This window comes from Selaginella moellendorffii, unplaced genomic scaffold, assembly GCF_000143415.4.
Source record: "Selaginella moellendorffii unplaced genomic scaffold, v1.0 SELMOscaffold_47, whole genome shotgun sequence".
Lineage (NCBI taxonomy): Eukaryota > Viridiplantae > Streptophyta > Lycopodiopsida > Selaginellales > Selaginellaceae > Selaginella > Selaginella moellendorffii.
The window spans coordinates 420,275-434,962 of NW_003314308.1; the positions used below are offsets into that span (position 1 = coordinate 420,275).

The following is a 14,688-nucleotide window of genomic DNA, read 5'->3' on the forward strand; positions in this document are numbered from 1 at the left end:
ACCATGAGAAGGGAGTAGTCGATTGGTAGAGCTAGAGATGGAATGCCAGAGCTTAGATATCGCGGGAGTGGATTCCATGCTGGAGGGGCATTTTCTCTCCCTGGCAGCATTTGCCCAGAATGGGCATTTGGAGGCAAACTAGTCAACTATGCTGACCATGGTTGACTTATTTGACTGGAATTTTGCACCTAAGGTCTTGGGTCCGGTCCTCGCTCCCTACGCAGTGATGCTGCTTGATCTCATAGAGCGGCTTGTAGTGGCTTCCATAAAACGATCTCTGGAAGTGTGGCTCGTTGTAGTTGGCCTCGTTCATGTGGCTCCCAGATCCAGGCGTGATATCGATCAACAAGCATTGTTGCCTCTCTCCTTTGTGATCTCGGAGCATTCACGAAGGCAATGACGAGCAACAGGGAATCTCTCAAGGCGGGATTAACTGCGTTGTTGCGAAGCACCGAGACTTGGCCGCCAGCGATGACGCAGCCCAGGATTGGAACCTGAAAGTCGAGAGGTATCGTCAGGAGTGCTCGAGAAGCTTTGGCTGGGCAAAGTTGGGACGAGACGTGAAGCTGGAAGAACTGGATATCACAGTTTGGATTGATGATTTTGTAGAGGGATGTATAGGATTGGAAAGAATAGTGTGTCTGAATCTGGCTGTGCTGGAAGCCGAGGAGAGAACTCAAGCTGGAGCGAGCCTTGTTTGGAAGTACGTATCTCAAGGGGGGAGAAGTTTCTGATATCGAAAAAACCAGACCAGCCATGAGATGAAAGCTCCGGATGCACCCGCGCAAACTCCTCGACGAGCGTCTCAAAGCTTGGGCGATCTTCGGCAGTCAAGTCACGCTTGAAAAGATTGTGTTCTCGAAACTGTAAGTGAGTGAAACCACGACTCTCCGCCGCCACCTCTGAGAGCCCAAAAGAGATCCTCGTTCTGGCACTTGTTCGCCACCTTTCGCTTCCCATCAGCCGTCACGACTTGGAGCTCCACAACATTGTCGGAAACGCTGGAGCGAGCAAGCGCCCACAATCTCGCGCCTGTGCTCCATCGCCGCCACGTAGAGCGGTTCCAAGTCCGATCGCCACATACGCCGCTGGATCTCGCCCTCGATCACAGCCAAGATCACCGTGAGAGCGCACCTCTTGCAAGTGATGCATCCAAATGCTGAGCGCTCCCCTCGCAGTGCTCCTTCCACTGTAGTCGAAAGCCTCCACCTGGGAGACTTGACTAACATTGACCGCGTAGACCGGCACTGACCCTTGCTCGCGAGCCGGGATCGCGCCAATTCTCGGTGGCGAGCTCGCAGAGACGATGGTTGTAGTGGGGATCGTGATGAGCCGGCCTGGCCTTGAAGATCTTCCAGTCGCAATCGTGGGGCCGTGGCTAGAGATCCCGGGCTTGGCGAGGCGCTGGAAATCGCCAAGAGCAATGTTAGTAGGAGTGGAGCCATTGCTGGTCTAGCTAGATTGTGATCACTGTCTATTTTATTTCGCGGGAGTGATTAAGATCGTTCTCCGATCACATGGGTTGTCTTTGGAATCTTTACAGATTGACAGCCAAGGAAGCAAGAAAACGAATTCATGGATCTATACTTTTTGCGAGCTCGACTGTTGTTGGCAGCATTTGCCCAGAATGGGCATTTGGGGGAGGCATAGATTTTGCTGCGAGAGATCATCGATGATCATCAAGTTCTACTCGCCAAGTTCGTCACAAGTGCGTAAGCTGCCGCATCTTCATTCACCACAGCCAAATTCTCGAAGGCCATCTTTCCGAGAGCCACATTTTCCCACTTGTGACAAGCACCCAGCACGGTCTTCCACGCCACCGGAGTGACTCCATCGCTACTACGATCCACCATTGCTTTGGACACCGTCGCCACGGCGAGATCCATCTCGTTACTCCGTCCCAGGCCGTCAACCAGGCAATTGTAGTGCTGCGAGCTCGGCGAAACTCCAAACTTGGAGCTCATGATCTCCAAGAACTCCGAGCACAGTCTTACATCACCGGCGTGGCTGCAAGCAGAGAGGATGTGCACGAAAGTTATGGCGTTCGCTGCTAGCCCCTCGTCGATCATCCTGTGGAACAACCCCACCACCGTGCGAGCGTCACCTCTCCTGCTGAATCCCGCCATCAAAGAGTTCCAAGTTACCGGATCTCTCGCCTCCATGGCCGAGTCGAAGACGAACTGGGCGTTTTGCAAGCTTCCACACTTGCCGTAGACGTCGACGAGGCTGTTTGCTACGACGGTGTTGGCCTCGAAGCCGGACCTCGCGACGTGAGCATGGAGAAGCTTGCAAACTTCCGTCGATGGAACGCAGGAGCCACAGGCCTTGAGAGCTGCGACGAGAGTGAAAACATCCGGCTCGACTTGCTGCTCGCGTTTCATCCTGGAGAAGAGCTCCAGTGCCATGCCGGGGTCACCGGTTTCTACACACCCGAGTATGATCGAGTTCCACGAGACCACGTCGCGGCGAAAAGTCTCGAAAACCCGGCGAGCGTCGTCCAGGCTTCCACACGCTGCGTACGAATCCACCAGGCCGTTGTGGAGGATGCCATCCGAGCTGAAAAACCCGGCCTTTGCTGCTCGAGAGTGAATCGCCATGACCATCTCCAGGCTCCTCACTTTGACGATCTTTCCAGCGGCGAGCTCGCCATCTTCTCTCGATGCGAGACCGACGCAAGCTTTGAGAGCAGCACTGAAAGTCCGGCCGTTCGGTTCGCAGGCTTCTTCGATCCGAGAGAAAGCCACCAAAGCCGATTCTTCCATCCGATTCTCCGCGAAGCCGAGAATGATCGTGTTCCAAGACACCACGTCTCGGCATCGCATTCTCGAGAAGACCCTGTAAGCGTCGTCCATGCTTCCACACCTCGAGTACATGTCCACCAGCGCGTTTGCCACGAACAAGTCGGAGTCGAAGCTTTCCACTCGAGCTTGGCGGTGGAAAGCCATGCCTTTCTCCAAGCTCCTCATCTTGACCACCGAGTTTCTTCCTCCATCCTTGCTCCATCTCTCTTCTCTAGCCGCCAGACCAGAGCAGGCCTTGAGCAGCGCCACGAAAGTCCGAGCGTTTGGAGCACAGCCACCTGCGAGCATTCGATGGAAGAGCTCAAAGACTTGGATTTCTTGCTTGGACTCTACGTACCCGAGCATCAGGGCGGTCCAGGAGACGACGTTGGGAGCGCGAATTTTGTCCAGGGCTCTGCGAGCATCCACCAGACCTCCACACCTCGCGTAGGCGTGGACGATCTTGCTCGCAATGTAGACGTTTGCGTCCATTCCACTCTGGATGGCGGCAAGGTGGGCTTCTCTCGCCATCCAAAGGCTTTTGGAGCTGATAGAGCCATCGAGCGCCGCGAGCAAGGCGCAAAATTTCGAGCTTGCGCTCGTTCTTCCCTCCAATCGCTGTGATTTCGTGTTGTTTGTAAGCTCCCCGCTGCTATGGCAAGAACATGAAGGAATTTCGCGCTTCCACAGAATGGAAATCGATCAGTCGCGAGCTCCACAGTGTGAATTGAGAGGTTTACCTGCTGGATCGAGAAATACGACATCGATGCCAAAATCCCCAAGAACCCTAAAATATTGTTCTTTCCCTTCATTAGGGTTTATCGGGATCATGCGGGATGCGCCTTCGTTCCGCGCTTCCGCGATCTTCATTGCGGCCGTCGCCGTGCTGATTCGTCTTCTCACAGGCCTCCATTCGTATTCTGGTCAGTTTTCTCGCGAAGAAATCTCGCTTCTTGAATCGGATCTCTTCCAGGCGCTGGAAATCCTCCCAAGTATGGAGATTACGAAGCGCAGCGGCACTGGATGGAGCTAACGATCAACCTGCCCGTCTCGGACTGGTACCGCAACACTACTGACAACGATCTTGGCTACTGGGGCCTGGATTATCCTCCTCTCACGGCCTACCAGAGCTACATACATGGAGTTTTCATGCGAAAGTTTGACGAGCAGTCGGTTGCATTGCATTCTTCCAGAGGCTATGAATCTCTCCACAGGTATGTCATGCTCTAGTTGCGCTTCTCCTTTTCATTTCTCTAACTTGCAAGTCTGGGCAGCAAGGTTCTCATGCGATGGACTGTGGTGTTATCGGACCTTGCTATTTTTTTCCCGGCAGCTATAGCTTTCGTTGCGGCTTATTATCGCCAGAGAAGTCATGAAGAGCGTGTCTGGGTTCTAGCGCTTATTCTGTTGCAACCGGCTCTGATATTGATCGATCACGGACACTTTCAGGTTCTCTTCTTCCGCACTCTTGTTTCTAAGTTTTCTGGCATTGCGTTCTTCCAGTATAACTGTCTGAGCCTGGGATTGGCGATTGGTGCCGCGGCAGCAGTCATTTCAAGGTGGGAGATAGTAGCGTGTGTTTTATTTTCATTGTCGCTTAATCACAAGCAGGTAAAGCCGACTATAGCTCAACAAATTCTCATGAATGCGTACTTTTGCAGATGAGCATGTATTACGCTCCCGCGTTCTTTTCGCATCTCCTGGGGATTTCTTTGAGAAAGAAGTATCCGGTGCTGAATGTTTTGAAGCTTGGAGCTGCCGTTTTATCGACTTTTGCTCTTTGCTGGTGGCCATTTTTGCATTCCAGAGAAGCAGTATTACAGGTAATCAAACCATCGGTAATACCCGTGCTTTACATGTTTCTACACAGGTTCTGAGTCGCCTGGTTCCAATCCATCGGGGATTGTTTGAGGACTACGTGAGCAATTTTTGGTGTGTTTCTAACCTGCTCATAAAGTGGAAACAGCTGCTCCCAGATCGAGTGCTTGTTCAGCTTGCGTTCGTCGCCACTTTGGCCTGTATACTGCCGTCTATGCTTCAGCAGATACTCAGGCCAAGCAGGAGAGGCTTCCTCCTGGCGATGTTCAATTGCTCGTTTGCCTTCTATTTCTTCTCTTACCAAGGTGACTATCTTCGATTGGTATTTTGTACCGCTGACTTGCTAAAGCTTTTGGTTGTCAGTGCACGAGAAATCTATTCTTCTTCCTGTAATTCCGGGAACGCTTCTCGCTTTAGACGAGCCACTCGTTTGGAGATGGCTGATACCAGGTGCACTCATGTCCATGTTCCCTTTGCTCGTTCGAGATGGTCTCCTGCTCCCATATTTCGCGTTGCTGCTGCTCTTCTTCCTCGGTTTTGTTCCACTCAGGAGTTTCAACCCAGTAGCAGCATCCTCACTGCTTGGTGGCTTCGTTCTTCATCTCGCTTATCTGCTGCTGGATCCACCTGCGAGATACCCATACCTTTTTGAGGCTTTTATTGCAACCTACACATTCGCATACTTCGCCGCGATCTTTCTGTACACAAACTACCGCCAGTGGTCCAGGAGTCGAGTTTTATCGTCGACACAAAAACGGAAAAAGAAAGTATGAGTTGACACAGGTACGCTTTATCTAGAATTTCCTGCATGTACTGACATTAGTTTTGTAGTACTAACTGAAGATGAGCGCTTCTTAAGCCGTTGTTTCCTTCCGCGTCAATTTGGTAGGGACGCGTCTTAATAGCAGTTTCCTTTTCGTCTCCAATCCGGCATGAATAGGTCGGTTCTCTGTGGATCCTTTGTCCCTGCCCTTCTTTCTCAAGTTGCATCCTTGACTTTGTTTTAGAATAACAGCAAGCAAATGCCTGATCGTGTCGTCTGAGTTAGCTGTCCCCTTCTCGGTTCCGTCTTTCTCTTGAGACGGCGCTTTCTCTACGACTTTGCTCACAATGGTGTTCTTCATCCTCCATGGTTATTCTCCTCTTCGGTTCCTCTTCTGAATTGCATTCACTCCTATCAGCATGCAGGCTTTTTTAGTCCTCCTTTTCAATCTCGCTTTCGCGAGTTCCCTGGATTTTAGAATTATTCACAGATACTCGGATGAGGCAAGGGGGCTCTTGGGTCTAGGAGAAGAGCCAGCTCCTCCGGTGAGAGGCAGCTTAGATTACCACAGGCTGCTGCTCAAGCACGACCTGTCAAAGCACGGCCGAGAGCTGCTCACTGGCAACGACAGTCTAGCGCTACTGCAAGGCAATTATACTGAGGATCTGGGACCGAGGTTCGGAGGGTAAGGTAGACGATCTCTGAAAGTTTTTCATTATCCAATCGAATTCGCTTCTCTTCTCACAAATCTGTTGCTTTCAGAATTCACTACACGTTTGTGGATATAGGCACTCCAAATGTTTCTTTTCTGGTGGCACTTGACACTGGGAGTGACTTGTTTTGGGTTCCCTGCGACTGTAAGCACTGCCAGTCCGTTTCTCCATCGGAGTTTCCCACTTTGGTATGTGTTTCACTAGAAATTGTTCTTGAAGGTTTGACCGTGCCTTTCAGAAGAAGAGGCTTACATACTTCACAACAAACAGTTCGACGACCAACAAGCTACTCACTTGTGGCGACAAGGCTTGCTCCAGCAGCTCGTGCACCGGCAACTCCTCAGTCTGTCCATACACGGTTAGATATCTTTCAGAGAACACTTCTACCTCAGGAAAACTAGTGGAGGATGTGATTCACCTTTTCAAGCCATCGACAAGCTCTGCCATTACTGCCAGAATCATTTTTGGGTGAGGATGTTTTCCATTCTTCAGAGCTTTTCTTGACTATTTGCAGCAAACAGGTGTGGGGAGCAGCAAACGGGATTGTTTCTACGTGGTGGTGCTCCCAATGGACTCCTGGGATTGGGGCCGGGAGACGTGTCGCTCCCAAGCATGCTCGCCAAAGACGGTCTCATAAACGACACATTTTCAATGTGCTTTGACACCGATGGATCGGGACGGATTCTTTTCGGTGATCGGGGAGCTAAATCGCAGCAAACCACTTCCTTCATTCCAAACTCTGGCGTTAAGTAAGTGATAGTTGAGTTTTCCTTTTTGAGCCAGCTGCGATGAAACATTCTGCAGAAGTGCGTACGATGTTGGTATTGAACAGTTTACTGTTGGCACGCGAAACATCACTTTTAGAAGCTTCAATGCACTCTTTGATACCGGGACAACGTTGACGTACCTTCAGTCCGATGCCTACCAGCGTGTGACAGAAGCAGTAAGGCCAGTTTAAAACTTTGTTTTTGTGTGCCAAACATTCTCCTGGTGACGCAGTTCGACAGCCAGATCAATCTCAGAAGAATAACAAACGTGGACTTGTCTCCTTATGAGTATTGCTACCGATTGAAGTTAGTCTTTGTTTGAGTTTAATCTTTCGAGCCGGTCTCACACAGACTTGTGTTTGTCATGCAGCGGCAACGAAGATACAGTAACAGACATTCCAGCACCATCATTGTCGCTAACATTTCAAGGAGGAGGGAATTTTTCTGTGGTAGATCCTCTGGTGTTGGTCATCGGCTCGGACGTAAGTTATCTCTCGGTGCTTTGTTTAAACGAAAACTCAAATCCATTCGTGGCTTGCAGAGTAGAGTACTAGGATTTTGTTTAGCAGTTCTCGAGAGCAACTTTCCCATCATCGGCCGTAAGTACTGCGTTTTCGCTAGAATCAAGCTGAGAAAACCTTGCGTACTGCGCAGAGAACTTCATGGGAGGCTACAGATTCGCTTTCGATCGGGAGCGTTCGACGCTGGGATGGTCGCCCGCCAATTGTAAGTGTTCGCTCCATCTTCTCCAAGTTTAAGCTCTTGCTCGGCTTTGTCTCGCACAGGCTATCATTTGGAAGACGGGGCATCGTTCGAGCACACTCCATCGCCGATCAATCAACCCGTCTCCCAGAATCGAAACGACAACAGTCCATTCCTCAAGCCTCCACAGCAGGAGGCCGCCGCGAGTTTTGGTATCACCCAAACTTCCAGCGTTTTCGTCGTTCTATTCTTCCTGTTCATCCTATTTTGAAAAATTGGATATTCTATCGAGATTGATCTATATCCGTTGGATCCAACCTAGCCTTATCAAGGGCTGGGATGTTCTCTGACCGCTCTGACCAACCAGTCAACAATGTGTGGTGGACGAGGTTTGGTGGGTTAGTGAGGAATGACGTCGCGATTTAGGGTTCTTCAGGCGTGCCTCGCGTGTTCCTCGTGAGATCTTCCATCGCCAAGCTCAATCGAGGTAGCAAACCGTAATTCCATCCTCTTCTAAGGCCCTCGTAGCTACATTCATCGATTCATTCTCATCTTTCCTTGCTCCTGTGCCAGGGCAAGCCGCAGAGGAGGAGCTATGGCGCCAGCGACGTCCCTGGAGAAGCCGGCCTACTACTGGGGCGACGAGATCTCCCCGGACGACTTCTACGCGCAGCAAGGCGTGCGCCACGCCGAGTCCCACTACACCACGCCGCACGGTACGCTCTTCACGCAGTCCTTCCTCCCGCTGGACGCCGCCGCCGCGCCGCGCGCTCTCATCTTCCTCACCCACGGCTATGGCAGCGACAGCGGCTGGCTCTTCCAGTCCATCGCCATCACGCTCGCCCAGTGGGGATTCGCGGCCTACTGCGCGGACCTCCTGGGCCACGGCCGCTCCGACGGCCTCCACGGCTACGTGTGGGACGTGGACGCCTTCGCCGACGCAAACCTCCGCTACTTCCACTCCATCCGCGACAAGCCCGAGTTCTCGGGCCTCAAGAAGTTCCTGTTTGGCGAGTCCATGGGTGGCGGCCTCACGCTCCTCATGTGCTTGAAGGATCCAAAGGGCTGGGATGGAGTGATCGTGACGGCGCCGCTCATCGTCATCCCGGAGCTCATGCAGCCGTCGAAGCTCCACCTGTTTGGATACGGGCTGCTGCTCGGCCTGGCCGAGTCGTGGGCGGTGATGCCCGAGAACAACATCGTGCGCAAGGCGATCAAGGATCCGGCGCGGGGGAAGCTCATCGCGTCCAACCCGAGGAGGTACAAGGGGAAGCCGAGGGTGGGGACGATGAGGAACCTGGCGAGGATGTGCGAGTACTTGCAGAAGAATGTGGAGAAGATCGAGATGCCGCTGCTGACGCTCCATGGGACGTCGGACGTGGTGGCGGAGACGGAGGGCAGCCGGATCTTGTATGACAAGGCCAAGTCGCAGGACAAGACGATCAAGATCTACGAGGATTACTATCACTCGCTGCTGCAAGGGGAGCCCGAGGAGGCGCGCGCGGTGGTGTACGGGGACATCAAGCAGTGGCTGGACGATCACTGCTAGAAAACCTCCGAGGATGACGAAGCATCTGTAGAAGTATATTCCTTGCCTGGAGAATATTCTAAGCATATTCGATTTATTTAAAAAAAATTAAGATTTCCATTAGTTGCTCAATGCACATTCGCCGAGAAAAAGAGAGTGCCAGGACACTGGCACCTGAGGTGTGACTGGGTGTGTCCACTTCGCTCCATCAATGCGAAGCTATTGTGCTTATCATCATCGTTTAGCAGAGAATTGGACGAAAGAAAAGAGAAATTCACGAGCCAGCGATTCAAGAACAACACAGAGTGGAAAGTTTGATCCAGGCGACGATGAGAAACATGGGTAAGTTCTCCCTCCCTGTAGCGAACCCAGTCCTCTAGGCCGATACCACGACCATGAATGGCAATGGATTCAGCAGCTCCAGCAGGAAGAAGCCCGCAATTGAGATTGGCAACCCCTCGCCATCGCCGGCCAGCAGCAGCGAGCAGCAGACGGATGATCGCCACAGCACAGCCACTCCCGCCGGGGATGAGCTCGGGCGAATCTTCGCCGTCTCCACCCTCGACACCGCCATCCACTCGCTCCAATCCATCGTCCAGTTCCATTTCGACAAGACGATCCAGAAGAAGCGCGGCATCGACGCCCAGAAGAAGCAGCTCTGGGCCCTCCTCGCCGCCTTCCTCGTCTTTCTGGCGCTCCTCTTCGCCAGCGTCGCCGCCACCCCTCCCGGCCGCCTCCAGTGCCGCCACTGCTGGTCTCCCATTGCGCTCGCCTCGCTCGGCCACGCCGTGATCTACGCCGCGGTGTCGCAGACTGTGCGCGTCCTCAATGGCCTCAAGTTCCAGCGCCACTGCCACAAGCTCACGCTGGGGCTCGCCGCCGCCAAGCTCGCCAAGCTCCGGGCTCTGCCCAGATCGCTGGTGGCCACCGTGGAGGACTGCGAGTTTGAGGTGCCGTACCAGGAGCCCGTGGCGTCGTACTACGCTAAGTTCACGAGGAGGTGGGCGGTTTACGCGGCGTTCTTGCTGCTCACGCTCGCCACCATGGTTGCCTCCACGGTTACCATCTTGTGCCTGTGATCGAGGAGAGAGTCTTTCGAAATCTTGATTGAGTGGCTTGAATATTCACAATCCTGGATCTCCGTTGACTAAATGAAGTCAAACCAGTCAGCTGGAGAAAAGTATCCATTGGTTGGACCGTAACAGGATGAACTTTATCTCCGCATTAATCTCCAGGAGGAGAAGACAAGCCATCTGTGCCTGAATTGCTGCATTGACTAAGCTTGTGGGGGGGACATCCATTCTCGCTGGCTGTGACATCGCAAGCTCTTCAAGGCGCGAAATCGTTTTCGTGGATTTTTATGGTAAGTTTGTGGTCTCTGATTTAAAGGTGCCAATGGCGGTATAAAGCGGTGAGCTCGATTTTTTGTTCTAGTCGCTTCGTTTTTTTTCCTGGTCTCGAGTGCTGATTTTTGTTTTAGTCGCTTCGTCTTTCCTGGTCTCGGGTGAGAATCCCGTTCATCGCATTGCAAGTCCTTCGGTTCGATCATCCTCATGATAGCTGCGACGACTTTTCCCACAAGCCGTCCTAAACACGACTCCCTTCGCCAGATGTTTCAGAATTTCCAAGTGTCTCTACTTGAAATGCTTTCGTGCCCGCTGGAGAAAAGGAAGCACAAAGAAAGCTCTAGTCATGGAGGGCCGGTAGGTTCATGACACTGACAACATCTCCTTTATGTCTTTCCAGGGGCACACGACAAAGTTGATGTTCCTTCTAAAGAAGGAACTGTGAGCTGTTGCAGCGGAGCTAAGTGTTGTTCCAGAGATTGCCACTGCCATCACCATGTTGCTCAAAGTTAATGTTGCTCAAAGGCAACTTTGAACAACATGGTGAATGCAGTAGCAATCTCTGGAACGAAGAGAAAGCTCCCACAATCCAGAACATATCGTCCCCAGGGTAAGTGGTCATCTTCAAATTTACTGGCTAGAAGAAAGCTCGTTAATTGCAGAGATATGCGTGCGCTCTTGCGAGGTGGAAGAACACCGGCAGGAAATACACGAGGAAATCCAGCCTCTGCCTCAGTCTTTTATTGAGATTTTCTTTTTTTTGGAGTTTCTTTTTCCGCGGCTCTATGAAACGTGCAGCTGCAGCAAACTTTTAGCACGATTCACAGAACCGTTGAGATCGTTTATATTTCATCTTCCAGAGAAGCAAAGGAGAAAATCTTCAAAAGCCTGTTCATCTCAGGAGTAGAGAGTGGAATTCTCCAAAAGACATTGGTGTGGTCAAGGACAATTGGGATCACTCAAGCTCTAAACGAAGTAAGTCGACTAGCCAGTCCACGCATCTGGAGACAAGTAGTCCTTGAAAGCGTGCATCCTGGCCAGGGTCTTGGCCGGCAGCTTGTTGGACAGCAGCAGCTGCTGGCGGCGCCGCCCTTTGACCCCCGCCCGCCAGTCGAGCTTCTCGATAAACGCGTGACGCCGCCGTTGACTCATCCTCCTCTCGTGCGGATGCCCCTGGAGCAGCGATCTCCACGTCGGCTCCCTCATCCACCGCCAGAGGTACCGCGGCCTCCGCCGGTTCTCCATCACTCTCCTCCTCCACCGCCGCTTGGCGTCCTCGAGCCTGTGTACCGCGGCATTTAGATTGAGCAGCAGCACGTACGCGGTCTCGTTCCCCGGGTTGATCTCCAGCGCGCGGATGGCGGCCTCCCGCCCGAGCTTGACGTTGGCTAGGCCGCCGTGGAGCCGGCAAAAGCCCAGCAAGCTCGTCCACTCCACGTCCCCGGGCTCGTACTCCATGCTCTCAATGAGCTCTTTGGCAGCCCCCAGATGCCCGCCCCGCCCAAAGAGATGGATCAAACACCGGTAGTGCGCCAAGCTCGGCCTCATCCCATAGTCCGAGATCATGGCCTGGAAGACGCCGCGGCCCCAGCGCGCAACGCGCGATCTACCACACGTCGCAAGCACGCTCGTGAACGTCACCTCGTCTGGGGCGAGCCCCTCGAGTTGCATGGCGCTGAAGAGACGGAGAACCCGTGGCGTGTGCCCGTACAGCCCGTGCGCCGCGATGAGCGCGTTCCAGTACACGGGCTCGCCGCGCGGCGTACCGCGGGGCGCCGCCGCGGTGTTGCCGTAGCGGGACCGCATCGCCGCCGCGTCGCCGCAGCGCGCGTACATGTTGACCAGCGCCACCTGGATCGAGGCTGTTGACTCGAGTGCCGGGCCCGTTGACTTGAGCTGTGCGTGGACTCGCTTGCCCAGCTCGAGGTCGCCCAGCCGCGCGCACGCCCCGAGAATGCTCGTGAAGGTCACCTCGTCGGGCTCCAGGCCCCGGACTCCCATGGCCGAAAAGAAATCCGCGGCTTGGCGGTCGGATCCGAGCTGGGCGTAGGCGGAAAGCATTGCGTTCCACGAAACCAGGCCCCTCTTCTCGTCCGGGATGCTCTCGAACGCTTCCTTCGCTCGGGAGAGGCTCCCACACTTGGCGTACATTGTGATGAGCGTGTTCGTCAAGACCCATTGCGAGCACGGTTGCTCCATCGTGTTGGACGGTTGGGAGGAGAGGAATCTCTCGTGGATCTTGGAGCCCAGGTCGAGAGCTGGGGGGCCGATCAAGGAACATGCCGAGAGGACGGTGGTGAAGGTCAAGTTGTTCGGCTGGATGCTTTCGGCTATCATTTGCTGGTAGAGATCCAGTGCTTGAGCAGCGTAGAGATGGCCGAGTTGTACATATGCTGCGATCATGGTGGTCCAGGCGAGAGCACTGCTTCTTTTGGGTTTTTGCAAGATCACGTCTCTAAAGATCCTCTCGGACTCTTCGATCTGATTAAACTTTGCATACGACTTGATAAGACCACAATAGATTCCATCGTCGTGTTGCATGCCACTCTCGACAATCACGGCATGGACGAGATTCAAGAGCCTCAAACTCGAGCAAGACGTGACGATCGTAGAGAATGTAAACTCGTCTGGAAAGACTCCCTCGCAGCTCATCCCGTGATATAAATTGATTGCCTGGGTGTTATGCCCAGTTTGGGCATATGCCGCAAGCATTGCGTTCCACGAGATCACGTCCCTCTCTTTCATCCTATCAAACGTCCCTCGAGCTTCCGCCACCTTCCCACACTTTGCATACATGTCCAAGAGCGCGGTCTCGACAACGAGATTGGAATCCAAGCACCCAGAAGAGATTTTTTCGTCGATAGCTTTGCCAGTTTGGAGATCGCCGGAGGCGGCACAAGAACCCAAAACGCTCGCGAGTATAACGCAGTCGGCTTTCACCACCATTGTCTTTGTTTCTTGCATTCTTTGGAACAAATCTATCGCTTGTTTGTGATGCCCGGACTGGGCATACGCCGAGATCATTAAACCCCACGAGTAAACATTGCGTTTGCTCTCGGGAATTCCTTCGAAAGCCCGTCTTGCCTCGCCCAAGCTGCCGCATTTCCCGTACATTTGCACGAGGAGATTCCCGAGGAAGGGGTTCGGAGACTGGCCAGTAGAAACTATGTGAGCGTGGACGCGTCGGCCATCTTCTAGAGCTCGAGCCCGACCACATCGCCTCAAAAGCTCTGCGTAGGAGGAAGAGAGCGCGGAAGTCCAAGAAGAACAAGAAGAAGATGAAGAGACGACGACAAGATCTAGCGTTTGCTCCAGACTCCGATCGGCTGCCACGCACAAAAACCTGCGAAAAACTTGAGGCAGCCGAGAAGATGGATCCAAGCCCTTCATAAAGAAAGAGATAATCCAGGTTTCTTTTTCCTCTCTTAGAGGATGGAGGAAAATTGAGGAAAGCAAGAGAAGCGATCGTGGATTGGTATTATTTTCAAGAGTTACAAGTGGCCAAAGCATAGATCCTTGACGACTACTTTGGTTGTCTGGCTTCTCCTAGAGTCGAGCTCCGCAAAGCCAAAAACCGGGCGAGAAGGATGAGATACACGCAAGAAGAGGTTTTTGAATTGGAACAGCAGTGAAGGGAGACATCGTTCTCAGATCCCAATGCGAAGTGTTGCAGGAGTGTCATCTCTCTGCATTGATCAAAGAACACAGTGAACACTGTAAATCATCTGGAGTAATTTACTTGGCGATCGCGATCTCCGCAGTGAACCTCATAGATGACTTGGTCCTCCCCAAGGAGACCATGCAGAAACTTCCGAGGCGGCGGGCGCAAGATCTGGGGGATTGTCATCGTCGTCGTCCCCATGCACGAAGACGAACTTTTCGAACAAAGAATCTCGCAGTGCCATTGTATCAAGAGAGAGGACTTCTCGAGAGGGAAGAGAGGAGGAACTAGAAAATGTAATAAACACTGAGGTTCACTCGCCGGAGTTCACGATAGAAATACACGACCACATAGTCTACGTGGCCGTGCCAGGCCGATGTGGCACCACGCATCCCCTGCATGGTGCTCGTGGAAGCCACGTGGATGAAACGTTACTCACGTATGCTGACCTTCTTTGACTATGGTTGTTCATGCGATCATGTATTGCATGGCCAGGATTTATGTTAAAGACTTGATTATCACGGCTCTCAGGGCTAACACTAGCATTCACAATGCTGCCAAGCGAGTTTAGGAGTTAGAGTTGGTCCCAGGAGGTCCAGCTGTTTGATGG

At 52.9% G+C, this 14,688-nt stretch overlaps 5 protein-coding genes across 5 annotated transcripts; 3 read left to right on the top strand and 2 right to left on the bottom strand.

Annotated features, from left to right (window-relative positions):
• Nucleotides 1-672: 672 nt before the first annotated feature.
• On the bottom strand, nt 673-3,554 carry LOC112350248 (pentatricopeptide repeat-containing protein At2g13600-like). Its single transcript, XM_024686100.1, has 2 exons — nt 3,521-3,554; nt 673-3,461 (listed from the first exon to the last, which is right to left on the bottom strand). Exons 1-2 carry the CDS (start codon nt 3,542-3,544, stop codon nt 1,680-1,682), a joined length of 1,806 nt encoding a protein of 601 aa, XP_024541868.1. The 5' UTR covers nt 3,545-3,554; the 3' UTR covers nt 673-1,679.
• A 29-nt stretch (nt 3,555-3,583) lies between these two features.
• Nucleotides 3,584-5,524, top strand: LOC9657929 (probable dolichyl pyrophosphate Man9GlcNAc2 alpha-1,3-glucosyltransferase). Its single transcript, XM_002980967.2, has 8 exons — nt 3,584-3,703; nt 3,754-3,994; nt 4,055-4,229; nt 4,284-4,391; nt 4,442-4,603; nt 4,651-4,903; nt 4,962-5,381; nt 5,430-5,524. The coding sequence occupies exons 1-7, from the start codon at nt 3,610-3,612 to the stop codon at nt 5,369-5,371; spliced, it is 1,443 nt and encodes a 480-aa protein (XP_002981013.1). The 5' UTR covers nt 3,584-3,609; the 3' UTR covers nt 5,372-5,381; nt 5,430-5,524.
• Nucleotides 5,439-7,855, top strand: LOC112350251 (aspartic proteinase-like protein 1). Its single transcript, XM_024686102.1, has 10 exons — nt 5,439-6,046; nt 6,124-6,262; nt 6,313-6,542; nt 6,596-6,823; nt 6,879-7,017; nt 7,074-7,147; nt 7,212-7,323; nt 7,383-7,440; nt 7,496-7,567; nt 7,627-7,855. Exons 1-10 carry the CDS (start codon nt 5,781-5,783, stop codon nt 7,812-7,814), a joined length of 1,506 nt encoding a protein of 501 aa, XP_024541870.1. The 5' UTR covers nt 5,439-5,780; the 3' UTR covers nt 7,815-7,855.
• A 78-nt stretch (nt 7,856-7,933) lies between these two features.
• On the top strand, nt 7,934-9,189 carry LOC9657930 (caffeoylshikimate esterase). Its single transcript, XM_002980968.2, has 2 exons — nt 7,934-8,030; nt 8,117-9,189. Exon 2 carries the CDS (start codon nt 8,139-8,141, stop codon nt 9,090-9,092), a length of 954 nt encoding a protein of 317 aa, XP_002981014.1. The 5' UTR covers nt 7,934-8,030; nt 8,117-8,138; the 3' UTR covers nt 9,093-9,189.
• Nucleotides 9,190-11,401: 2,212 nt separating this feature from the next.
• Nucleotides 11,402-14,322, bottom strand: LOC112350215 (pentatricopeptide repeat-containing protein At4g18520, chloroplastic-like). Its single transcript, XM_024686039.1, has 2 exons — nt 14,216-14,322; nt 11,402-13,760 (listed from the first exon to the last, which is right to left on the bottom strand). The coding sequence occupies exons 1-2, from the start codon at nt 14,320-14,322 to the stop codon at nt 11,402-11,404; spliced, it is 2,466 nt and encodes an 821-aa protein (XP_024541807.1).
• Between the last annotated feature and the right edge of the window lie 366 nt (nt 14,323-14,688).

What these genes read in the sequence shown, in the direction of transcription:
- LOC112350248 (XM_024686100.1), bottom strand. Translation starts at nt 3,544, where the DNA reads ATGTCGTATTTCTCGATCCAGCAG. An exon ending in CGTATTTCTCGATCCAGCAG is followed by an intron (nt 3,462 to 3,520) that starts GTAAACCTCTCA and finishes ATTCTGTGGAAG; the next exon opens with CGCGAAATTCCTTCATGTTC.
- LOC9657929 (XM_002980967.2), top strand. Translation starts at nt 3,610, where the DNA reads ATGCGGGATGCGCCTTCGTTCCGCGCTTCCGCGATCTTCATTGCGGCC. An exon ending in TGTCGCTTAATCACAAGCAG is followed by an intron (nt 4,392 to 4,441) that starts GTAAAGCCGACT and finishes GTACTTTTGCAG; the next exon opens with ATGAGCATGTATTACGCTCC. An exon ending in CCAGAGAAGCAGTATTACAG is followed by an intron (nt 4,604 to 4,650) that starts GTAATCAAACCA and finishes GTTTCTACACAG; the next exon opens with GTTCTGAGTCGCCTGGTTCC.
- LOC112350251 (XM_024686102.1), top strand. Translation starts at nt 5,781, where the DNA reads ATGCAGGCTTTTTTAGTCCTCCTTTTCAATCTCGCTTTCGCGAGTTCC. An exon ending in CTGGGACCGAGGTTCGGAGG is followed by an intron (nt 6,047 to 6,123) that starts GTAAGGTAGACG and finishes TGTTGCTTTCAG; the next exon opens with AATTCACTACACGTTTGTGG. An exon ending in CATCGGAGTTTCCCACTTTG is followed by an intron (nt 6,263 to 6,312) that starts GTATGTGTTTCA and finishes CGTGCCTTTCAG; the next exon opens with AAGAAGAGGCTTACATACTT.
- LOC9657930 (XM_002980968.2), top strand. Translation starts at nt 8,139, where the DNA reads ATGGCGCCAGCGACGTCCCTGGAGAAGCCGGCCTACTACTGGGGCGAC.
- LOC112350215 (XM_024686039.1), bottom strand. Translation starts at nt 14,322, where the DNA reads ATGGCACTGCGAGATTCTTTGTTCGAAAAGTTCGTCTTCGTGCATGGG. An exon ending in GCCTCGGAAGTTTCTGCATG is followed by an intron (nt 13,761 to 14,215) that starts GTCTCCTTGGGG and finishes AGTTTTTCGCAG; the next exon opens with GTTTTTGTGCGTGGCAGCCG.